Source organism: Salvelinus fontinalis, chromosome 24 (assembly GCF_029448725.1).
Source record: "Salvelinus fontinalis isolate EN_2023a chromosome 24, ASM2944872v1, whole genome shotgun sequence".
In the NCBI taxonomy this organism is placed as follows: domain Eukaryota; kingdom Metazoa; phylum Chordata; class Actinopteri; order Salmoniformes; family Salmonidae; genus Salvelinus; species Salvelinus fontinalis.
Genome location: NC_074688.1, coordinates 27846007 through 27872412, shown reverse-complemented (window position 1 = coordinate 27872412; position 26406 = coordinate 27846007). Strand labels below are relative to the sequence as shown.

General features: G+C 43.3%; 1 protein-coding gene across 2 annotated transcripts in view; it reads left to right on the top strand.

Moving 5' to 3' along the window:
* The window catches only part of brip1 (BRCA1 interacting helicase 1), a 34279-nt gene extending 27319 nt beyond the window's left edge, over positions 1 to 6960 (top strand). For both annotated transcript variants that reach the window (XM_055880880.1, XM_055880881.1), the window contains exons 17-20: positions 1717 to 1829; positions 2002 to 2084; positions 2667 to 3044; positions 4832 to 6960. In XM_055880880.1, the coding sequence (XP_055736855.1) occupies positions 1717 to 1829; positions 2002 to 2084; positions 2667 to 3044; positions 4832 to 5778 (1521 nt within the window). In that variant the 3' untranslated portion in view covers positions 5779 to 6960. The remainder of the gene's footprint in view (positions 1 to 1716; positions 1830 to 2001; positions 2085 to 2666; positions 3045 to 4831) is intronic.
* Positions 6961 to 26406: the final 19446 nt, after the last annotated feature.

Genomic DNA, 26406 nt, shown 5'->3' with positions numbered 1-26406 from the left:
TGCTGTGAGATGTTACCCCACTCTTCCACCAAGGCACCTGCAAGTTCCCGGACATTTCTGGGGGGAATGGCCCTAGCCCTCACCCTCCGACCCAACAGGTCCCAGACGTGCTCAATGGGATTGAGATCCGGGCTCTTCGCTGGCCATGGCAAACACTGACATTCCTCTTTTGCAGGAAATCACGCACAGAACAAGCAGTATGGCTGGTGGCATTGTCATGCTGGAGGGTCATGTCAGGATGAGCCTGCAGGAAGGGTACCACATAAGGGAGGAGGATGTCTTCCCTGTAACGCACAGCGTTGAGATTGCCTGCAAAGACAACAAGCTCAGTCCGATGATGCTGTGACACACCGCCCCAGACCATGACGGACCCTCCATCTCCAAACCGATCCCCCGCTCCGGAGTACAGGCCTCGGTGTAACGCTCATTCCTTCGACGATAAACGCAAATTCAACCATCACCCCCTGGTGAGACAAAACCGCGACTCGTGAGAGAAGAGCACTTTTTGCCAGTCCTGTCTGGTCCAGCGACGGTGGGTTTGTGCCCATAGGCGACGTTGTTGCCGGTGATGTCTGGTGAGGACCTGCCTTACAACAGGCCTACAAGCCCTCAGTCCAGCCTCTCTCAGCCTATTACGGACAGTCTGAGCACTGATGGAGGGATTGTGCATTCCTGGTGTAACTCGTGTGTGCTGTTCGGATGTACCGATCCTGTGCAGGTGTTGTTACACGTGGTCTGTCACTGCGAGGACGATCAGCTGTCCGTCCTGTCTCCCTGTAGCGCTGTCTTAGGCATCTCACAGTACGGACGTTGCAATTTATTGCCCTGGCCACATCTGCAGTCCTCATGCCTCCTTGCAGCATGTAAGGCACGTTCACACAGATGAGCAGGGACCTTGGGCATCTTTCTTTTGGTGTTTTTCAGAGTCAGTAGAACGGCCTCTTTTGTGCTCTAAGTTTTCATAACTGTGACCTTAATTGCCGACCGTCTGTAAGCTGTTAGTGTCTTAACGACCGTTCCACAGGTGCATGTTCATTAATTGTTTATGGTTCATTGAACAAGCATGGGGAATGGTGTTTTAAACCCTTTGCAATGAAGATCTGTGAAGTTATTTTGGATTTTTACGAATTATCTTTGAAAGACAGGGTCCTGAAAAAGGGACGTTTCTTGTTTTGCTGAGTTTATATAATAATACATTTTATTCATACATTTTCAGTTTTACAGACAGATAACTGCAAACAATAACATAACACACCCCCTGAAAGAAACCCCAAAAACAAAAACTCTTATACAAAAAATGGACAGAGTAGAAAATAATCGTTACCATGCTTCATTTAAATTTGACACAAACAGAATATGCTCCATTAAAGATTAAGTAGGCTACTATGGATCAGGGTGGATTGCAGACTGTGTGTCATGTTGCCCATCACATGATAGATAAGACAGAAAGGGCTGCCATATCTTATCAAATGTGCTGGATCGTGACCAGTCCTTTCCATATGTAACAGACTAGTGACTTCATCTAACCAGGTTTTAAAAATGGGACAAATATTTTCTATTAATCTTTCAGTGTTTTTGTAAGCACACCAGTCTGTCTCCTGTTGTCTTTTCTGCTGTGTTTTCAGCTTTGATTGGTCTGTGGTGGCAGCATAGCAGTGTCCTGATGACCCGTCCTGTGAGGTGTGTCTCTATCTAACATTCCAGCTGTGTTTTCAGGTGGAGCTGAAGATGAAGTATAATGACCAGCACTGTAAAGCCAGGGGTCTGCTGTCAGGCTCCCGCTGGTATGAGATCCAGGCCTACAGAGCCCTCAACCAGGCCCTAGGCAGGTACGGGTCTCTTTGTTTATGTTCCTGTTTATTTCTTCATCATTGACTCAGCCTATCACAGGAGGCTTCCTCCTAGCTCACAAGTCAGGCTCATGTAGGCTGAAAAAGTGTTGATACATTTTAAAAACCAGGTGGTTACTACCTGAACTTGACAATGTTTTTGCTACCACAGGTGTATCAGACACAAGAATGACTGGGGAGCCCTCATTCTGGTAGACGACAGGTTTGGAAACAACCCCAACAAATACATCTCAGGTACTGAAATGAATGATCACATGTTGCAGCAGCTCGAGCTTCATGTACTCACAAACAAGCCCGCTAATGTCCCCGTTGTCTTACACAATGTGTAGTTTCATATCTTGGGCACATGGTGGTGATGGTAGTCCACAAGATAGAGGGCTTGTGTTGAGCAGGGTGGCAGGTAGCCTAGCGTTTAGAGCATTGGGCCAGTAACGGAAAGGTTGCTGGTTCGAATACCCGAGCCGACAAAGTGAAAATATGCCGGTGTGCCCTGGAGCAAGGCACTTAACCCTAATTTTATCCCGCAGTGCCGTGCTACTATGGCTGACCCTGTAAAATCAACACATTTCACTGCACCTATCCAGTGTATGGAAATAAAACATACATTTAAAAACAATAAAAATGTATACATTGTTTTAACCTGGAGGATTGGTCTTTTCACATGCAGAATTTACCCAAATAAAATTCTCTTAGAATAAGTGTTATTAGAAATTACTGTAAATAATTTGTTTTTATATTATAATAATGTATGTTTTTAAATGTGTGTAGGCGGTGGAATGCCCTTCCACTAACAAGATTAGTCTCTGTTTACCCCAGGTCTGTCCAAGTGGGTGCGTAACCTGGTCAGGCACCACAACACTTTCAGCGGTGCCATGCAGTCGCTGGTGGCCTTCTCCCAGTGCCAACAGGGGGCAGGAGAGACCCATGGAGCAGGGAGCCAGACCTTCAACAGCACCACCTTCCTGTCTCCAGCCAGTCAATCTCCAGTGACTGTGGAAGATCTGTCCCACTGTCAGACCAGTCCTAGCCCCAGCTCAGACTGCCTTCTCTGGGCCACGGTGCACCACACTACCACCTCTCAGGTCCCAGAGCCCCACACCCAGCTACAGGGGTTCAGGTCCTGGGTTCCCCCTACGGTCCCACCTGCTCTGTGGCCTCTCCCCACCACCAGCACTGGAAAGAGTAGAAACAGAGGTGAGGTGTATTACATTAGATACATTATATACAGTGCATTCGGAAAGTATTCAGACCCCTTTACTTTTTCCACATTTTGTTAGTCTAAAATGGATTCAATCGTTTTTTCCCCCTCATCCATCTACGCACAATATCCCATAATGACAAAGCAAATACAGGTTTTTAGAATTTTTGCAAATGTATTAAAAATTAATGATTTACATAATTATTCAGACCCTTTACTCAGCGCTATGTTGAAGCACCTTTGTCAGCGATTACAGCCTCGAGTCTTCTTGGGTATGACACTACAAGCTCTGTCAGATTGGATGGGGAGCGTCGCTGCACAGCCATTTTCAGGTCTCTGCAGAGATGTTCGATCGGATTCAAGTCCGGGCTCTGGCTGAGCCACTCAAGGACATTCAGAGACTTGTCCCGAAGCCATTCCAACATTGTCTTGGCTGTGTGCTTAGGGTTGTTGTCCTGTTGTAAGGTGAACCTTCATCCCAGTCTGAGGTCCTGAGCGCTCTGGAGCAGGTTTTCATCAAGGATATTTCTGTACTTTGCTCCGTTCATCTTTCCCTTGATCCTGACTAGTCTCCCAGTCCCTGCCGCTGAAAAACATCCCCACAACATGATGCTGCCACGACCATGCTTCACCGTGGAGATGGTGCCTTTCCTTCAGACGTGTCGCTTGGCATTCAAGCCAAAGAGTTCAGTCTTGGTTTTATCAGACCAAATAATCTTGTTTCTCATGGTAAGAGTCCTTTTAGGTCTCCTTTTGCCAAACTCTAAGCGGGCTGTCGTGCCTTTTACTGAGGAGTGGCTTCCGACCGGCCACTTTACCATAAAGGCCTGATTGGTGGAGTGCTGCAGAGATGGTTGCCCTTCTGGAAGGTTCTCCCATCTCCACAGAGGAACTCTGTCAGTGGCCATCGGGTTCTTGGTCACCTCCCTGACCAAGGCCCTAATCCGTTATTGATACCTTGCTCTGGTTCATTTAACAGTGCTAGCTTTTTCTTCTGCTCCTACCCTGCACTGTTTGTTACCACTGAACCTCTTATATGTGTCAAGCTAAACGAGCGTAAATGCAGCGAGATATCAGGTTTCATACAGTGCCTTGGCCCTCACTGAGGATGGATCAATAGAAAAACATGCGTCTGAGCCTAACAGAATGATATTACTGAGGTCACTGGGTCTATTAAATGAGGTGGGTATTCTCCGTTCTAGAGCTCTAGACTATTGTCTGTCGGGTGACTCGGGTCACTGTAAGGCTGAGCTGTTTGCTCAATTGTGTTTTGAGGGGTGGGTGGGGGTGGCATGAGCTGCATCAGGCTGTGATGGGGGGTGGGGTTTGTGTGTGTGTACACCAGTCTCATTACTATGAGGCCCTCTACATGGCTGAGTGGTGCTGGGTTGGGCTGAGGCAAGCAGCTTGATGAGCAGATGTTGGACTGTTGCTTTTAATTAAATCCCATTGACCATTGTTTGTGTTATATTGAGCGTGAGCTGGTGGTGCCGTTTTCTTCTCCTCTGTACTGTTCTGGATAAGAGAGAGAGACACCCCTAAATCACTAAACATGTGTACATTAACCTAGCTGTTACGGGCCCAACTTATAGGTTCATTGAGGCCAATGTTGGCATCTTGAACGTACTTTCCCAGTTATTTTCTCATCTTTACTGTCAACACCTGATGACTGCTCCAATCAGCTCCTCAGCTGAATTTCTAAATGCATTGTAACAGTCTTCATACAACCGTGTTGTCTTTCCTTTCCATGATTTCCCATAACGTGTGTATTCTCTGTGGGCAGGTGACCAGAAGCAGACATGGCAACACCCCTACACTTATCCGAACAGTGATCCCAAGGCCCCGCCCCCGAACATCTCCACTCCCCTCACCACCCCACGGTCCCTGCACCACCTCTTCACCTCCACCCCTGTGAGCTCCACCCACTTCAAGACCCCAATCTTCCAGGCTCAGAACCCAAGCAGGCGTCAAGATCATCTGGATGACCCGCCACGGCCTGACTCTGTGGAGGAGGAGAAGAAGAACCAGGAGAATGTAAGTCAGGATCCCTGGATCCCCTTCCCAGGAGGGATGGCCCGTGAGGGGCTGGATGGATCGGCATCTACCCCTCCCAGCCAGGACCAGGGTCCGGTTCTAGACCTCTCCCCAGTGGAGGTCCCTGCCAGTTGTGAGCCCAGACAGACCACTGTAGTTGTTGACGATCCCACCCTGCTAGAGGAAGAGGAAGACCAGAGCATCTTCTTCACACCTGAGATGTTTGATGACGAAGAGGAGGTGGTGGACACCAAGCCTCTCCCCAGGACAGTGCAGGGGATGATGACAGGGAAGGAAACTGTGCTTGCGTCCAGCCTTGCTCTCTCTACCGGAACAGCCCAGGCTCTGTCTGAGGACCTGTTTGGCCCAGAGCAGGGTCCCAGGGAGGACACAGAGACAGTCACTACCACTGATAACAAGAGGGGCGGCGCCCTCGCTCCCTCGGCCAGTAGAGACTGTGTCAGTTTGGGATGGGAACAGGACAGGCAGGAGGGGAGTAGGATAGGGAGTGGTGACGAGGCCCAACAGACCCAGAGACAGGAGGTGAACCAGGGGGCGACCCAAGGCCAGAGCAGGCAGACAGGCAGCAGGACACACAGACTGTCTAGGTCCAGACAGAAAGCTCTAGAGCCATCCTCAGGTAAACTAACCAGCTACTTCTTTGTTGTCCCTCAGGTTATAACCATAGACAACTAGACAACTAGACACCAGGTTATAACTGTAGATGATTAGGCACCAGGGCCCGTATTCACAAAGGGTCTCAGTAGGAGTGCTGATCTAGAATCAGTTATTCATTTTAGATAATAATTATTCAAATTAAATGGACAGGGGAGATATGATCCTAGATCAGCACTCCAACTGAACTCTTTATGGACACGGGCCCAGGTTTTACCCATAAACTATGGTTATAAATATAGATAACTAGACACACCAAAACGCTCAGTAAAGCCAGTTAGTTCTCAGATCATGTCTCATTATCTGGCGTGACAGCATAACTGGGTTGACTCGTCTGACCGACATTATCTGTTTAAACAGTCTGGAGCTAACGAACTTCTCACAAATTGCCATGTTAACGTGCAGTCTTATATTTTTGTACACATCATTAAAATGCATGAAAATGTCTTTATTTTCATGTAAATGTGATGGAAGCATTGTCCTGTTATGTGTTTTAATGAGGTGTGTTATTTGGAGTGAGGAGAGGGGGAATGCAGCATGCCTGACTTCACACAGATAGACATCTTGCATTTTTACAAAGTTACTCTACAATCTTTTCATAAATTAATTATCTGATGTAAACCAGAAGGGAGGTGGGGTGTGGGGATGTGTGTGCAATGACTTGGGGGAAACACATAAGGCCTTTCCAGCAACACAAGAAACCTCAGAAATACCATCATTCATCTTGAGAACATCTCCAGGGTGACTACATATATATATATATATATATATCAATAAATAATGATTGTGGCCATCTGTTATGGAAAATGGATGAATAAAATCATGTTGGCAGGTTTTTGTTTGTGTGGTGTCAAATTGATGCAGAAGAGTGCAGATTGGTAGTTTGAACCATCAATATAGCACCTTGTATTGGCTTTACTTTGCCAGTTACCATGTTATTGACCCAATAGTACCAAAAATACGTTTTATCTTCCTATCAGAAGGTAAAGCCGATGAAGAATTATAAATGCTGTATTTTTTTATTTTTAGTCTCAGTTGTTAAACTGTAGTTGTTTTTATGTTAATATTTTATTAGTAGTTGGACCTGTTTGTCTTTGCTATAGTGGTGGTCATTTTCTCTATTTCTTCATTCCGGCTTGCAGGTTACTATTGTATTTGATGTGATATTATGGCTTTCATTAAACCTTGGTAAATAAATATTTATTGACCTGTTTATGTCCATTGCTTCCCGTATATGCCTAATGTTCTGTATGTACGAACAGTTAAGCAAATGGCATATGTTCTCACGGACACCCTAACCATTCCCCTTAATGGAGAAAATGGTTTAATGATGTCGTGAAGAGTAAAAGGCCATTTACAGTGTTAGAAGGATTAGTTGTGATCGTGGCTTGGGATTACCCCGACAATGATCAATCATACCATTGGTTAAAGAAGCTGAATTGTAGATGGAGGGAGGCGGGAACAGTGAAGTCTGGCAAATTAAGCCCCATTAGCTTGACAGGACGTTGTCTGTTAGAACACAAACCTCCCTAACGATCCCTAACCTGTGATTGGTTGACGGAGGCGTCCAACGTGGACGCCCGAACCATTCAATTAAAGCTCATCCCTCTGCTCATCAGCCTCACTATATGACAGCGCCTTAGCTTTGTTAGTTAATGTAATTGCATGGCTGAATGTGGCAGGGTACCTCGTTAATATCAGTATCAACAAGGGTACCATGGGAGAGGGTAAGCGGATGTTGGTCTGTAAGGCTGCTATGCAGCACTGTGAGGTTATTGGAGTATTTACTGAGGCTTCCATAAGTTCCTTTAGTATCTCATCAGTATCTGATGAGCCTAGGCCTTTATATATCCTTACGAGTTGGAACAAATACAATTATCCACACAGTAGGCTAATTGTAGTATTATTTTTTTTATGTCCCATGTTGCTGATAATTGGAAAGTAAGTTTGTTTCAGCTTGTTTGAGATTTTGCCAGTTAAAAAACAATGCCACGCAGTAGGAGGCAGCTGGCATATTGACATAATTTGCTTTAATTGGCAGGTCACTGCGCTGAGGTCCTTGTTGCAAGACCGACCCAGCCATGGAAAGGGAGAGTTGTTCTTTCCAAGACTCAGGCTAAGAACCAGGCCCAGACCCATGTCAGGTGCAGTCAGAGGGGCAGAGGCAGGACCAAGGCAGGGGTGCCCTTTGCACCCACCTCCAGTCTCCCAGTCCAGCCCCAGACCAAAGACCAGAGCCTAGAGGTCCAGGGCAGGACAGCCAGAGTCAGATCTGCTAGTGTCGCTGGTCCTGAGGGAGAGCAGGCAGTCACAGGATGGAAGGACCAGGCCTCTACCAAGCCTGGGACTAGTATTATGGCCAAGACCAGGGGGCCAGAGGACTCTTTCAAGTCAGGAACCAGCAGGACGGCCAGGGGGCAGGAGGATGTTCCCAAGCCAGAGACCAACAGCAGTAAGGCCAAGGGGCAGGAGGTTACTAGTGTTTTCTGCCAACAGTACAGCAGCAGGGGGAGATTGAAGACAGCATGCAGAACAGAGGTGAAGAGATTCAGGGGGAAAGAGGCACGGTTGCCACCCTCTTGGGGGGGCCTGGAAGAAGTCACGAGCAGCACCCCCGCCACCACAACAGTGCACTTGGACATTGTCAACCCTAAATGCGAGGGTAGAGTGTGTGTCCCAGGAACTCCTGGAGGTGAACCTGAGACTGAGAGTAGCTCCACTGGGCTAACAAAGGAAGGGCCTGGCAGTCAGAACTCTTTAAAGAAAGGTTAGACCGCCTGTACGCATCAGAGTGATTTGGTCAGTGTATCCTTTTTTTTGTCAGTGAATTTTTCAGTAGTCATTTGGAAATTAAATCAAAACCATCCATCTGTTGCTTGTTCCCCCCTCTAGGCATCAAGGTGCAGGATAGAGGGGGCAACAGGGCCTCTCGGAGGAGGAAGGTGCGTTAGGGGCCACTGCATAGACCAGGTTTGGAGCCTAGGTATCTGAACAGTAGTGATGCACATCATGCCAACTCAAGTCTTGTCTTTCAGAGGACTAACAACTAGAGAACCTGTTCCAGAGGACTAGACTGTGCTGTGTGTGGGCAGCAGCTACCGCCTGTGGCAGAGGGTACATTTAATTCCCACAAATAAACACATATCCTTATGTCAGTAATCCTCAATCAAATCAAAAGTGGATGTTGTAACTTGTGACCGTGTACCTTAAGTGAGCTGCAGAGCACTGTGTGTTATCTGGAGCAGATAGCCAGGCTTAAAGGCACCAGAGGGTGGGGGGCCACAGCTGCAGGTCCAGCCCAGTGTCCCTGCCTCCCACCCAGACCCCAATGTCCCCCCTACCACACTGGTGGTATGGGGGCATAGCGGCCCTACAGACCCTCAGAAGCTGTCTTCAGCCTTACAGGGACAACAACACTACAGATGGACATTAAATAAATCATACATCTGACTTTATCTTTAATCTTTACGTTGTTGCCTAACCTACAGGAATTAGTTAATTTGTGATTTCACTGTGGAATAATACAGCCACATACGAAGAACCTGCTATTACAGACTTTCCTTGTTCAGGCTTGTTTTAGTACATCTGGGGATGACCATAAAGAGAGGGAAGCACTGTTATAGGAGCTAAACATTGCAGTCAGCAAGATGTTTCCATAGTTACAAAACCCCTGCTTCATTGATGCCATAAGTCTATGCTGGGGAGCTCCCCTCTCTTTGAAGTGAGAGTGAGAGAAACCAACCTGTCTGAACGATGTCCCAACTGAAAGGATATAACCTGGATCCACCCAAATCACTGACTCAATAGATTATTCAGGACAAAAGAAGCCATGGTGCCTGCTAGAATCCCCTAGTCACTTTTCCCTTTGACAGTGTTGCTATCCAAGCCAACGAATAAGAATGAATCATTCAATTTCTCTGATCCAAGCACCTTTCATCCATACATACAGTACACACTTCACCAAAAGCATTCTATAGTTCCATTGGTATATGTATTTACAGTCCCTTCAAAGTAATGATCCATTTAAACTATCTGTCTTTATAAAACAGCAATCAGTGTCACTAGCCAAAGAGTGTTTATACATATTCACTTTCCCCCAGGATTAAGGTGTATGACTTTCTGTGCTGACGAGTGGGTTAATGTGTGGCTGGCGGCTGAGGCCTTTGATGCTGTTTCCCTACAGGCTTTTCTGTGGGTTACTTTGCATTTAGTTGTTTTGTCCTTTATTTTCATTTTCTCTTTCTCTCTCTGAAGCACACACACACACACACGAACACACACACACACGTACAGCCTACAATTCTATCTGGGACCCAGTGGAGTGCTCTGTGACAAGGCTACTACAGTCTAGAGGTTGTGCCTTCCACAACCCCTACTCTTCCTTGTCTGCTGCTGTGGTAGCAGCTGAGATCCAGCACCCACGGGACCCCACCCTGGACCAGGTGAGCCTCAACCTTACAGGGAGGGACACAGCACCTTGTACTAGGTGTGCTTGGTCTGGTTGTCCTCTAGCTGGTGTTCCACAGACACACAAACAATTGTTTATTCCTCGAAAGCAGCCTATGCATAAGGAGAGACTAATATCCATGCTTTGGGTTTGTTTAGAGCAATTCCATGGTAACAGAAGGATTCTGAGACTCAGATTTGTCACTTTAAAATGTATGTCAAACAAAAACCAATGAATGTAAAGTTAATCAATCAAGTTTATTTTATATAGCCCTTCGTACATCAGCTAATATCTCGAAGTGCTGTACAGAAACCCAGCCTAAAACCCCAAACAGCAAGCAATGCAGGTGTAGAAGCACGGTGGCTAGGAAAAACTCCCTAGAAAGGCCAAAACCTAGGAAGAAACCTAGAGAGGAACCAGGCTATGAGGGGTGGCCAGTCCTCTTCTGGCTGTGCCGGGTGGAGATTATAACAGAACATGGCCAAAATGTTGAAAATGTTCATAAGTGACAAGCATGGTCAAATAATAATCAGGAATAAATGTTAGTTGGCTTTTCATAGCCGATCATTAAAAGTTGAAAACAGCAGGTCTGGGACAGGTAGGGGTTCCATAACCGCAGGCAGAACAGTTGAAACTGGAATAGCAGCAAGGCCAGGTGGACTGGGGACAGCAAGGAGTCATCATGCCCGGTAGTCCTGACGTATGGTCCTAGGGCTCAGGTCCTCCGAGAGAGAGAGAGAGAAAGAAAGAGAGGAGGAGAGAATTAGAGAGCCAAGATTTTCAAAATGTTCATAAATGACAAGCATGGTCAAATAATAATCAGGAATAAATGTCAGTTGGCTTTTCATAGCCGATCATTAAGAGTTGAAAGCAGCAGATCAAACCATACAATTTCCACAGAAAATTCTACAAAAATAAATTTGCTTGAAGAACAGTGCAGATGCAAAGTTTTGTAACAGAATGACGGTTTGTGACATCATTCTGTTACCAAACTTTGCACCAACCAAAAATATTAGCATTTTCTAACCAAAAACCAATGGAAGTCAATATACCCCAAATGTTTGCCTCATAATCAAGTTATGAATCAAGACAGTAACGTTAAACTGACCATAACAGGTTGAATCAGTTGTAGAACTGAGAGGTATAATTTATGTAATGACATACATCTTTTGTTCTGTGCCTAGTACAATATGTTCTTTTCTATCTTCATTTGTTGCTGTGGGTTTGAAGTGTGGGTTCCGTAACCAATGTGACAGATGAAAGTTGCATTGTAACCAATATCTGTCCCTCTTCTGTGTTGAAATATGCTGTAATTATTGAACTGTATGATGATGCAAAATTAAGACTGAAACGTCATGCCAATATCAATCTGTTGTCGACAGTGTTTGCGCACGCATGCATTTGTGATGGCATTGTACTGTACAACCTCTTAGATGTAAAGTCCCCTGTTTTGGGGATCTGCTTGGTTCTAGTACCGGTTCCGACTGACATTTTCACTTATAAATCAGTATGTGGACACCATAGATCGAAATGGCTTGCATTGAGTGGTAGTCCTGATTCTCATGGACACAGGAGTATGTCTCTTCTGCCTGTGTGAAGCAGGATGTGAAATCAGACAACACTTGAAGCTGGCATGTCCCTCGACCATTTCATTCGCTCTTCCGACTGTCCATCAACTCCTGACTGAACCCTACGTCACGAATAGCCACTAACAATGCATATGCCTGGAATCCTTACACCGCAATGCAGCAGGAGAGAGTGGTTTCGTCGCTGTAGCACATTCAGAGACCAAATTATAGCCAGTAATCTAAAATAATTCATAGATTTTTAAAAACACTGTCATAGATGGACAGGATTAATAGGTAAATTCCTCACGAGTTCTGGAAGCCAAGCTCTGTGAGAAGTTCACAGTGATGGGGCAGATGTTTGATCAAGAGAGAACTTTAGAAAATATGCACATTTTCTCTAACACTAAATATACATCTGTATTTCACAGTTACAAGCAGTGGTGGAAAAAGTCCCCAATTTTCATACTTGAGTAAAAGTAAAGATAAGAAAATTACTCAAGTAAAATGGGAAGTCACCCAGTAAAATACTACTTGAGTAAAAAAGTATTTGGTTTTAAATATACTTAAGTATCAAAAGTAAATATGAAAATAATTTCAAATTCCTTATAAAGCAAACCAGATGGCATAATTTTCATTTTAAAAAAATATATATTTATGGATAGCCAGGGGCATGCTCCAACACTCAGACATAATTTACAAATGAAGCATGTGTTTATTAAGTCTGCCAGATCAGAGGCAGTAGGGATAACCAGGGATGTTCTCTTGATAAGTGTGTGAATTAGACAATTACTTTTGGGTGTCAGGGGAAATGTATGGAGTAAAAAGTACATCTTTTTCTTTAGGAATGTAGTGAAGTTGCTGCTACCGTTTCTTATGACTGAAAATAAATTCTGGACATCAGAACAGTGATTACTCACCTCGAACTGGAAGAAGATTTTTACTTTAACGAGTCCAACGCGAACGATATACTGCTTTCTCGGGAACGGGCACAAATCCCGTCATTTGCGTGAAGAAAAGACAGATGTCCAGGGGCGGAGGTCGGGCTGCCTGTTGAGAATTTTTAGGCGAGTGAGTAACTGCCGTACGTTCTGTTGGCTATTGTGCAATCATTGGCAAATTCAAATGGATGAACAACAATCAAGATTATACTACCAACGGGACATTAAAAACGAATATCTTATGTTTCACCAAGTTGTGGCTGAACGACAACACGGATAATATAAAGCTGGCTGGATTTTCCATGCACCGGCAGGACCGAGAAGCTACGTCTGGTAAGACGAGGGGCAGGGCTGTGTGTCTATTTGTCAATAACAGCTGGTGCGCGATATCTAATATTAAAGAAGTCTCGAGGTATTGCTTGCCTGAGGTAGAGTACCTTATGATAAGCTGTAAACCACACTATCTACCAAGAGAGTTCTCATCTATATTATTCGTAGCCGTGTATTTACCACCACAAACGGATGCTGGCACTAAGACCCGCACTCAACCAACTCTGTAAGGCCATAAGCAAACAAGAAAATGCTCATCCAGAAGCGGCGCTCCTAGTGGCCGGGGACTTTAATGCAGGCAAACTTAAATCCGTTTTACCTCATTTCTACCAGCATGTCACATGTGGAAGAGGGAAAATAACTCTAGACCACCTTTACTCCACACACAGAGATGCATACAAAGCTCTCCCCCACCCTCCATTTGGCAAATCTGACCATAATTCTATCCTTCTGATTCCTGCTTACAAGCAAAAACTAAAGCAGGAAGAACCAGTGACTCGCTCAATACGAAAGTGGACTGATGACGCGGATGCTACGCTACAGGACTGTTTTGCTAGCACAGACTGGAATATGTTCCTGGATTTATCCATTGGCATTGAGGAGTACACACCTCAGTCATTGGCTTCATCAATAAGTGCATCGACAACATCGTCCCCACAGTGACTGTATGTACATATCCCAACCAGAAGCCATGGATTACAGATAACATCCGCATTGAGCTAAAGGCTAGAGCTGCGGGACACTAATCCAGACGCTTATAAGAAATCCCGCTATGCCCTCAGACAAACCATCAAACAAGCAAAGCGTCAATACATGATTAAGATTGAATACTACTACACCGGCTCTGATGCTTGTCGAATGTGTGACCGAGTCTGTAATAACTACATGTTTCAAGCAGACCACCATAGTCCCTGTGCACAAGGAAGCGAAAAATGATTACCGCCCCGTAGCACTCACGTCGGTAGCCATGAAGTGCTTTGAAAGGCTGGTCATGGCTCACATCAAAAGCATCCTCCTGGATACCATAGACCCACTCAAATTCGCATACCGCCCCATCAGTTCCACAGATGGCGCAATCTCAATCGCACTCCACACTGCCCTTTCCCACCTGGACAAAAAGAACACCTATGTGAGAATGCTGTTCATTGACTACCGCTCAGCGTTCAACACCATCGTGCCCTCAAAGCTCATCACTAAGCTAAGGACCCTGGGACTAAACACCTCCCTCTGCCACTGGATCCTGGACTTCCTGACGGGCCACCCCCAGGTGGAAAGGGTAGGCAACAACACTTCTGCCACGCTGATCCCTCAGGGGTGTGTGCTTAGTCCCCTCGTGTGTACTCCCTGTTCACCCACGACTGCATGGCCGAACATAAGTTTGCTGACGACATTACTGACAACACAACAGTGTGCCTGTTGTGTTGAGACAGCCTTTAGGGCCTTTAGGGAGGAGGTCAAAGACCTGGCAGTGTGGTGCCAAGACAACAACCTCTCCCTCAATGTGAGCAAGACAATGGAGCTGATCATGGACTACAGGAAAAGGTGGGCCGAACAGGCCCCCATTAACGTTGACGGGTCGAGAGTTTAAAGTTCCTTAGTGTCCACATCACCAACAAACTATCATTGTCCAAACACACCAAGACAGTTGTGAAGTGGGCACGACAACAATGTTTCCCCCTCAGGAGACTGAAAAGATTTGGCATGGGTCCCCAGATCCTCAAAAAGTTCTACAGCTGCACCATCGAGAGCATCCTGACCGGTTGCATCACCGCCTGGTATGGTAACTGCTCGGCATATGACCGTAAGGCGCTACAGAGGGTAGTGCGTACTGCCCAGTTCATCACTGGGGCCAAGCTTCCAGCCATCCAGGACCTACGTACTAGGCGGTGTCAGAGGGAAGTCCAAAATATTGTCCAAGACCCCAGTCATCCAAGTCATAGACTGTTTTATCTGCTTCCGCACAGCAAGCGGTACCGGAGCGCCAAGTCTAGGACCAAAAGGCTGCTTAACAGCGTCTACCCTCAAGCCATAAAACTGCTGAACAATTAATCAAATGACCACCGAACTATTTACATTGACACCCCCCCCTATTTGTTTTTTTACACTGCTGCTACTCGCTGTTCATTATCATAGTTACGTCATAGTCACGTCACTACATGTACAAATTAACTTGAATAACCTGTACCCCAGCGCATTGACTCAGTACCGGTACCACCTGCATATAGCCTCGTTATTGTGTTACTTTGTAACGGTCCTGACCTGTTTTTTGTATGTGTTTAGGTCAGGGCATGTGTTTTGGGTGGGCAGTCTATGTTATCTGTTTCTATGTTGGTTTTGGTTGCCTGGTATGGCTCTTAATTAGAGGCAGGTGTTTTGCGTTCTCCTCTAATTAAGAGTCATATTTAGGTAGGGTGTTCTCACTGTTTGTTTGTGGGTGATTGTCTCCTGTGTCTGTGTCGATGTTACACCATACGGGATTGTTTCGGTTTGTTCGTGCGTTTTTTGTAGTAAGTACTTGTTCGTTCGTTCTGCGTGTGTTATGTCAGTTCGTCGTACTAAGTCTGTCTATTTTCGTTTTGTTATTTTGTTAGTTTATTCAAGTATAGTTTGTTTTGTCTTGTAAATAAAATTCATCATGTATTCACAACCCGCTGCGCCTTGGTTCGATCACTACTCCTCCTCTTCTTATGAAGAGAGAGAGGAACGCCGTTACATACTTTTTATAATTTTTTACTTTATTTGGTATATATTTCATGTGTACTTGTGTCCATACCTCAGCAACCATTTTTACCAGAAAGGTGAGATTTTAACCTTTCTTGGAATATTTATTAATTTTTTAATTTAACCAGGCAAGTCAGTTAAGAACAAATTCTTAATTACAATGATGGCCTACCGGGGAAAAGTGGGTGAACTGCCTTGTTCAGGAGCAGAACAACATATTTTTTTAACCTCGTCAGCTCGGGATTCGATCCCCATATGGCCCAACACTATAACCACTAGGCTACCTGCCGCCCCACTGATATGTATCCAGCATTACTAGTTATTGTTTATGGCCCTCATGATAAATATTTATTTTGGGGGATTATGTAGATTACATTTTCGATTACATGCAGTTACATTTAAGAGGTTTAATAACAGGCCAAATGTTTGATGTCCTCACACTGCAGTACATGTGCTAGACAAAGGGCTAATGTACTGTTTTTTTGCACATCATGTTCTTAGGTTTCAGTTGGTGTTTGTCACTTGTGCCTCTGTGTTTACATCCCGAATGGCACCCTATTCTCTACATGGTGCACTACTTTTGACCAGGACCTATTTGGTATATAGGGTGCAATTGGGGGACTTAGACTCTGTCTCCTGCCAAGCGTCCATATGCTATGCTACACTACGCCTGGGGTGGAGTGGCGAGACATTTGGGTGAATAAATCAATACCAACAACACAACAGTGACAGGATAATTATTGAATTAGATCTCCCATAATCTGTCTGATATTGGTGACGGACTGAAGACCGATTCCAAGTTGTCACGCTTCTCCTTGTGAATGAGTTAACAAGCCTTTATTGACCCGTTGGTAGATGCGGCTGCTGCCAAGTCTTAATCGATTACGACGTCTTAATCACTCCTAAGCTGCTTTTTTAATAGTTCAATTGAGTGATGAGAGATTACAGAGATGCCCCTCTGCAAAAGCTTGGGGGTAATGGCTAGCACACTGGGGACGCTTGGGTGTGACAGCTAGCACATTTGGGTCATAAACAGTACTGTTTTTAGAACATGATTTTAATGACTTGTTTTGACATAAACTGAGGGATTGTATCTTATATTATTTCTAGTTTATTATCTTTTATACTAATTATATCGGCTAGAGCACTTGTCAAACTCAAGGCCCGCTAGCCGATTCCTCTTTTCTGATTGAAAGGCTTGGCCTTGATTGACTGGTAAGCTCAGGTCAGAACAAATTCACTGCAGTGTCTAGGAAAGTTCTGTCCTGAGTTGACCAGACAATGACAGATTAAAGCAGGGATGGTAGGCTAGTTGTAGAAAATTAGAAGGGAAAGTTTGATGTGTGAACTCCATATGAAAACCATGTATAAACATTTCCCACAAGTCTTCTCAACCATGATTACTAGTTGAGTTAAAGAAAATGTAGTTACATTACATTACAGTACATTACAGGAAGGTTTGTAAGAGAGTGCATAGATACACAAAATACTAATCACTAGTGTGAATACCAGCAAAACGCTACTACCAGCAACATTGTTTTCTGTGTATGTTGGATCAATATTTTGTCGATCGATACACCCCAGACTTTTGGCCATCTGTGTTGCAGCTCAGTTTGTTTACCACTTACGTTGTGCACTGTGTCTACACACAAGACACGTTTCTTACAAACCTTATCCGGCAGGTAGCCTAGTGGTTAGAGCGTTGGGCCAGTGACCGAACGGTTGCTAGATCAAATCCCTGAGCTGACAAGATAAAATTCTGTTCTGCCCCTGAACAAGGCAGTTAAGCCACTGTTCCTAGGCTGTCATTGTAAATAAGAATTTGTTCTTAACTGACTTGCCTAGTTAAATAAATAAAAATATTTCAAACGGCATCATTTTCAAAAATCTGCGTTTGAACAGATTTCACCTGCGTTCTAATTAAACAAATGGACAATAAATACAGCAGTCCACTCAGTGTTCTAGAATGCAGGAAAATATGTGTCAGTTCAAGAGGGTGCTACAGTATGTAAAAATGTTTTCTTTACCCTATGTCATTTGCCTCAATATGCTTGTACTCGACAGTGTTGATGAATTACAAACGTTTTAGGTGCATTGGAAAAATAACAAGATCACGACACGCATCTGATTAATTAATTATGAATATGATTTATTTGATTTCAGTCTTTTACATTCATAATTTTAACCACAATGTAACAAGTAATCAAACTGGTTTGAACTTCAGCAAACAAACTATTGTGAAAACTGCCACATAAAATATTGTCAACATTTAATGTGCTCATTATCTTACTTCCTCATCTCCCTCCCCTCCCTCCGTTGCATTCTATTTTCTCATTTTCTCCCTTGTAGAAAATGGTGCATGCCCTAGCAAAGTCAAAATTTCGGTACTCCGGTTCCCCCATTGAAATTCTCATTTGGTCAGGGATCATCAGATTTAATCGCAGGCCGATTTTATTTATTATTATTTTTATTTTATTTCTTTTTTCTTCTTGAGCGGATGGTCAAGGGGCCAGAACATAATTCAAAATAATTTGTAGACTGCAAATTTCCCAAAAGAAACATTAACAGATATGATATTTGACTAAAACATAATTTCAAACCTTGCTTACATTTTGGATATGATCACATATCTCTCTATTATGCGTGGGAACACTTTGGAACAGATGTCCAAAATTAAAATCACTTGGAGCTGATTTAATGATGATTTTAACGTATTTTATGTCCAACAATTTTAAAAAGTCGTATATTTTTTTTGCTCAAAACTTGGGGGGGCAAATAAAGTCACCCGTGGGCCACCAGTTGGGGAACCCTGCACTAGCCTATACGGGAGCATTTCCTGATCAGAATTTGATTATGTCAGCTGAATCCCCTTTCAGCTGGAACACTGGACAAAGGGAGGACCACAGCAATGGCCGCGAGCTGAGAGTGCGCTGGGAACACATTGCAAATGCCACTGACAGAGACTCGTACCACACACCCTCCCCGCAGACGGGCAGAGAGAGCGAGTGGTTTACAGGATGGATGAGAAGTTTCAGATAATCGCAGCAAGACTATTTAATTATAAAAAGTTGAAACAGTTGGAAATGTAATGTCTCATTGTCCCAGCCACCCGAGCCATGACCTGTTCTCCCTGCTTCAATTACTCAGACGCGGGCAGTACAGGAGCATCATGGCAAAAACTGGAAGACTGGGCAACAGTTTCTACCCTCAGACCATCAGGCTGCTGAATAGCCACAACTAGTCAGATACCTGCTCCCCCCTCCCCTGCTACTCCCTCTTTGGACATTTTCCCCCACCTCATCTGGATTTTACTCTGCCCCCACCCCAACAACATTCATCACTGTTGCAGTTGTTTAATATTATTGTATATTATAGTTTTTTAATTGTAATTTTTATTGTTTTTATTTAACGTGGTCCCCAGACACCCTCAATGGTCATGCTGCTCCCGCTATGGTCATTCACCCCCACCTCCTCAACAGTGTTTACTCTGCCTCCACCACAATGGACATTTATTAATCACTGCTACAGTTGTTAGTATATAGTGCTATTTTTATATTTATATTGTTGTTTTTATTACAATTTTCATTATTTTATTTCACTTAGTCCTGCATGTTGGAGCTCAGAGCCTATGATCTTCACTGTACCCAGCAACCACACCTGCAACCCTGTACATGTGACTATTAAACACATAAAGGCATCCACCAGTTCATCTGACTAGGGGGGAGTAGTTAAAGGGCCTCATTGCCAAAATCGCAAAGTATCCCTTTAATTTTAAGTTGTATGGGAAATGTATAGTATGTGTTTTAGAAACCTTAGAACCTGTTCTTTCTGATAGGTTATGAAATAAAAACGTCTTACCTGCATGAAGATGATTGGAAACAGTTGCTTTTTGGTAAGCTCCGTTCCCTTCTTCCTCAATTACCCACGCTGCACTGTAGTCACTTCATTCACAAGGCAATTGATAATATTGTCACCCATCAGACTATTGTCAATTTAATCTTTCGGCGATCTATTATTATAGGCCTACGTGTGAGATTAGTTTTGATATAGTTTAGGTGTAGTTTCAATGGGCCATTGTCATATGGCAGCCAACGGGTGAAGGAAGGGCATGAAGGGGGGATTACTTGTCCTAAACTTCTTATAACACAAACTTTTTAAGAACGACTGTGTTGAATAAACTTATTTAGGGAAAGTCAAGGAAGGGGGACATGACTTTGAAAATGGCAGAGTAATTAAAATGTTAAATGCATATGACCTCGAAATTATGCTCTCTGAGTTTTTAGTTAGTTATCTAAGATAAATATTTCCTCGTTCATCTTTGAAATACCCACGTGGGGTTGTATGCTCCTGAAAACCAATGAGTCGATGGGAGAGGTGGGACTTGCAGCTCGTCAAGTTCTATTTTAGCGCTTGGCTATGCAGATGCTCGTTCACGCGTGGGAGCGGTGTGGGTGAAATGATTGACTAACATGTATTGTGCATTCTGAAATTATTCAGACTCCTTGACTTTTTCTAAATTTTAAAAAATTATTTTAAAACTACTTTTTCTAAATTATTCTAAAATTGATTAAATAGTTTATTTCCCTCATCAATCTACACACACAATACCCCATAATGCAAAGCAAAAATATTTTTCTAGAAATTGCAAATGTATTAAAAATAAAAAACATATCACTTCCAGTGACACCTCAAGCGCTGTGATGCAGTGCCTTAGACTGCTGACCACTCAGGACGCCTGGCTGGCATCTTTTTGTCCAGTCTTGCTTTGTTTTCATCCTCACACCAATGACACTTCCCTGTGGCTGCTCCACCCCAAATCATAACTGGCCATCACCACACACACACACACATTAAATCATTATGTCCACATAATGAACAGGGCTCGAAAAAAAACACCTGTGTTTTCCTAATGTGCTTTGTTACAGCAGAGATGAGAGACTGGCAGCTTGCTGCTGGCGATGTTTAAGTTACAACTACCACGCAGGATCATGTCTCTGTCATAATAAAAAAACATGGCTCTGTCCCAAATGGCACTCTATATAGGGAACCCCAATAGGCTTTATCATTTATCATGTTTGCTCTTGGACATAAAAGACTGTAAAATAACCAGGAAATTAGCTCAAAGTGATTTTAATTTAGGAAATCTGTTCCCAAGTATTCCCACTCATAAATAGAGTGACATATGTGATCGTATCCCAATGTAATAAAGGTTTGAAATTATATATATTTTTTGTCAAATACTATATCTGTTTGGGATTCTTGCGGTCAATTTGCAGTGTACAAATTATTCATAAATATGTTCTGGACCCCCGACTATCCGCTCAAGGAAAAAATAAACCCACAGTTACAATTTATTTGGGTCCCCTGCCCTATATAGTACACTCTATGGACCCTGGTCTAAAGTAGTGCACTATATAGGGGATAGGGTGCCCTTTGGGACATACACTACCTTCATGCTCCACTAGGTATTACATCTAATCATTTTCGTCTGAACGCTCACGTTGGATTAAACAATAGAAAACGTCCAGTAGGCTAGCTGCCCCCCGTGCTCTCACCACCATGACATGGGGTGACCAAGTCTGTGTCTAGGTATTGTTTGGTTTTGAGAATGGCAAAGTGTCAAAAGTAGTGCTGAGTTTATATGTAGGCCTATATATTTAGCGGCTGTGGGGAGAGACTCTTGGCTGGAACTGTGGAGGCAGGTGGTACACACACAATATGCTTTTGTTTCTTTTTTTCCCTTTTTCTGTATTTATTTAACTGTTTATGGTATTTATGTATGTATATTATTTTACTGCTTTAGGGATGTAATTTACTATTATGTATTGATTTTTACCCTCTTTTTATGAGGTGCACAATGCAGAGAACACCAGAAGATTTATAATTTAATTACCATAGTGAATTATTGTAATATTTGTGTCAATTAATCCCATAAGGGATGGGTTGCCAATTGGCGATTTGACACGAAAATACAATTTCATTCATTCATACAGTGCATTCGAAAAGTATTCAGACCCCTTGACCTTTTCCACATTTTGGTATGTTACAGCCTTTTTTTTAAATGTATTAAATTGTATTTTCCCCTCATCAATCTAAACACAATACCCAATAATGACTAAGCAAAAACAGGTTTTGGGAATTTTTTGCCAATTTTTATCAAATAAACTGAAGTAGCTTATTTACATACAGTACCAGTCAAAGGTTTGGACACACCTACTCATACAAGGATTTTTATTGTAGTTTTACTATTTTCTCCATTGTATAATAATAGTGAAGACATCAAAACTTTGAAATGACACATATGGAATCATGTAGTAACCAAAAAAGTGTTCAACAAATCTAAATATTTTAGATTCTTCAAAGTAGCCACCCTTTGGCTTGATGACACTCTTGGCATTCTCTCAATTAGCTTCATGAGGTAGTCACCTGGAATTTGACCTAGATAGTTTGTGTGTATGCATTGATATGTAGGCTACGTGTGCCTTTAAAACGTTTTTATTTAGTTCTGTCCTTGAGCTGTTCTTGTCTATTGGTGTTCTGTATTATGACATTCTGTATTGTGTTTTGTGTGGACCCAGGAAGAGCAGCTGCTGCTTTTGCTAAAAATGCATTTCAATTAACAGGTGTGCCCTGTTAAAAGTGAATTTGTTGAATTTCTATCCTTAATGCGTTTCAGCCATTCAGTTGTGTTGTGACAAGGTAGGGTTGGTATACAGAAGATAGCCCTATTTGGTAAAACACCAAGTCCATATTATGGCAAGAACAGCTCAAATAAGCAAAGATAAATGACAGCCCATCATTACTTTAAGACATGAAGGTCAGTCAATTCGAAAAATTTGAAAGTTTCTTAAAGTGCAGTAGCAAAAACCATCAAGCGCTATGATGAAACTGTCTCTCATGAGGACCGCCACAGGAAAGAAAGACCCAGAAATACCTCTGCTGCAGAGGATAAGTTCATTAGAGTTACCAGCCTCAGAAATTGCAGACCAAATAAATGCTTCACAGAGTTCAAGTAACAGACACATCTCAACATCAATCGTTCACAGGAGACTGCGTGAATCAGGCCTTTGTGGTCGAATTGCTGCAAAGAGACCACTACTAATGGACACCAATAAGAAGAAGAGACTTGTTTGGGCCAAGAAACACGAGCAATGGACATTAGACCGGTGGAAAGACTCGAAATTGAGCTCAGGTGCATACTGTTACCATTGATCATCCTTGAGATATCTCTACAACTTCATTGGAGTCCACCTGCGGTAAACTCAATTGATTGGACATGATTTGGAAAATCATACATATGTCTATATAAGGTCCCACAGTTGACAGTGCACATGGCAATTTTGGCGCACACGGAGATTATAGGATTTGCATACACAAAACATTGGGATTAATCAAACTATCCCACATAGGGTTGGCCAATATTTCAGACCTCTTCTACGATATTCTACTCCAAATAGCACGATATCCGATATTATCGTTTTGTGACCATATTGACTAGATAAATCCAGACTGTGCAATTTTTGTGCAAAATAATAAAAATAAGAATATGGCTTAGTTAATTCATTCATTCATTCATTCATTCATTTAGACTTCATTTTCAACATGCTTATACAGCCTACCTGATAAAACTGGGCCATTTTGATTTGTAAAGTTCAAGATGTAGTCTTGCAAATCAAGATATATCGTCTTTGTCAAATATCACAATATTCGATTTAATCATTAACTCAGCAAAAAAAGAAACGTCCCTTTTTCAGGACCCTGTCTTTCAAAGATAATTCGTAAAAATCCAAATAACTTCACAGATCTTCATTGTAAAGGGTTTAAACACTGTTTACCATGCTTGTTCAATGAACCATAAACAATTAATGAGCATGCACTGTGGAACAGTCGTTAAGACACTAACAGCTTACAGACGATAGGCAATTAAGGTCACAGGTATGAAACCTTTCTACTGACAGAAAAACACCAAAAAAAAGATGCCCAAGGTATCACGCCTTGACCATAGAGAGCCCTCGGGTCAGGGCGTGACTAGGGGGTGTTCTAGTCTTTAATTTCTATGTTGGTGTGAGTATGGTTCCCAATTGGAGGCAGCTGATGATCGTTGCCTCTAATTGGGGATCATACTTAGTGTGGTCCATTTCCCACCTGCGTTGTGGGATATTGTTTTTGTTTAGTGCTATGTGCACTACGAACTGCACTTTCGTTTATTTATTTGTTGTCTGAAGTTTCACCTCAATAAATATGTGGAACTCTACTCACGCTGCGCTTTGGTCCACTCATTATAACGAACGTGACACAAGGTCCCTGCTCATCTGCCTGAGCGTGTCTTAGGCATGCTGCAAGGATGCATGAGGACTGCAGATGTGGCCAGGGCAATAAATTGCAATGTCCGTACTGTGAGACGCCTAAGACAGCGCTACAGGGAGACAGGATGGACAGCTGATCGTCCCTGCACAGGATCGGTACATCCGAACATCACACCTGCAGGACAGTTACAGCATGGCAACAACAACTGCCCAAGTTACACCAGGAACGCACAATCCCTCCATCAGTGCTCAGGCTGTCTGCAGTAGGCTGAGAGAGGCTGGACTGAGGGCTTGTAGGCCTGTTGTAAGGCAGGTCCTCACCAGACATCACCGGCAACAACGTCGCCTATGGGCACAAACCCACCGTCGCTGGACCAGACAGGACTGGCAAAAAGTGCTGGCGAGTTGCGGTTTTGTCTCACCAGGGGTGATGGTTGGATTCAAGGTTTATCGTCGAAAGAATGAGCATTACACCGAGGCCTGGAGCGGGGGATCGATTTGGAGGTGGAGGGTCCGTCATGGTTTGGGGCGGTGTGTCACAGCATCATCGGACTGAGCTTGTTGTCATTGCAGGCAATCTCAACGCTGTGCGTTACAGGGAAGACATCCTCCTCCCTCATGTGGTACCCTTCCTGCAGGCTCATCCTGACATGACCCTCCAGCATGACAATGCCACCAGCCATACTGCTCGTTCTGTGCGTGATTTCCTGCAAGACAGGAATGTCAGTGTTCTGCCATGGCCAGCGAAGAGCCCAGATCTCACTACCATTGAGCTTGTCTTGGACCTGTTGGATCGGAGGGTGAGGGCTAGGGCCATTCCCCCCAGAAATGTCCGGGAACTTGCAGGTGCCTTGGTGGAAGAGTGGGGTAACATCTCACAGCATGAACTGGCAAATCTGATGCAGTCCACGAGGAGGAGATGCACTGCAGTACTTAATGCAGCTGGTGGCCACACCAGATACTGACTGTTACTTTTGATTTTGACCCCCCCTCCCCTTTGTTCAGGGACACATTATTCAATTTCTGTTAGTCACGTCTGTGGAACTTGTTCAGTTTATGTCTCAGTTGTCGAATCTTGTTATGTTAATGCAAATATTTACACATGTTAAGTTTGCTGAAAATAAACGCAGTTGACAGTGAGAGGACATTTCTTTTTTTGCTGAGTTTATATACATACGTTTTCATTGATTCATCTGAGTGTTACTATATTTCTGCTCACGTGAAAGGGCATTGAAACCCTGCCTGTAAAACTTGTATTCACCTTTTATGGTAACAAAAATTCCTTCATTTGCTAGATGATTTGGAAATGTTGGAACTTGGCCATGATGACAGTTTCTAAAAGATAGCGCAATGGCAAATTGGATCTCATTTCTGTTTAGAGGCGTGGGGAGAATGTTTCGATCTTTTACAGTGACTTTTCAAACTAAACATGCATGTGCCAAACACTGGCCATGCATTCTGCAATTAAATGCTACAGCCCACACTTCTATGCAAGACACGATCTGTTGTTCAATATTTTGTTTATCGATAGAAATCATCTATCTCCTGCCTTGGTGTACAGGCTCTGAGATTAAATAGGCTATGATGTCGCACTCCTATCGCACAGCAGTACTGTAGCCTACCTATTGTCAAATATGCTTGAATGAGGGATGGATAAATGGTCATGTTTGTTGTCTAGTAGCAGGAATAAAACAATTATGTTAGAAAAGAAGAGACATATTCTGCAATATGATTATGATTTATATAATGAAATAAATGTATTAGCCTCGGCCTAGAAGCCCAGTTATGGGATCCCCTTGCCAACGGCAAATTCATCTTGTTTATCATTGTTTTTTTATTACCATCTGTGCGTGTCAACACACACCTCCATTTCCCCCAAAAACAATGTTTGCTTGCAATACAATTCTTCAACCACTAGAAGTTGTGCGTATGCATGGTTTGAGGCGTGCCTGGAGATATGCGCACTTTCCCATCAATTTCAAATTTGATAAATATCAACCTTGAGGAAAACTGGTGCACGCAAGGTTCTCTTTTCTGTGCGTATGCACCTTTGACAAATGAGGCCCCGGGTGTAGAATAATCTGTGATTAAAGGTGGCTAATCCATGTAATCAGTCTGTTATAGCTACTTGACATGACGTGGCCTACATCCAGGTTTTTACAGCCAGAAAACAGAATAAAAAAGCTTATCAGCTGAAGAAGATAAGATTGGAGATTTAGACTGGTAATCTTCTATCAATCCTCTTGTGACCAAAGACAAAAGATAAGATAGGATAAAGAAAATGGTTGGTTGTATTCAATCCTCCATTTTTTTATTTGTTTGCTTGATCAAAAACAAAC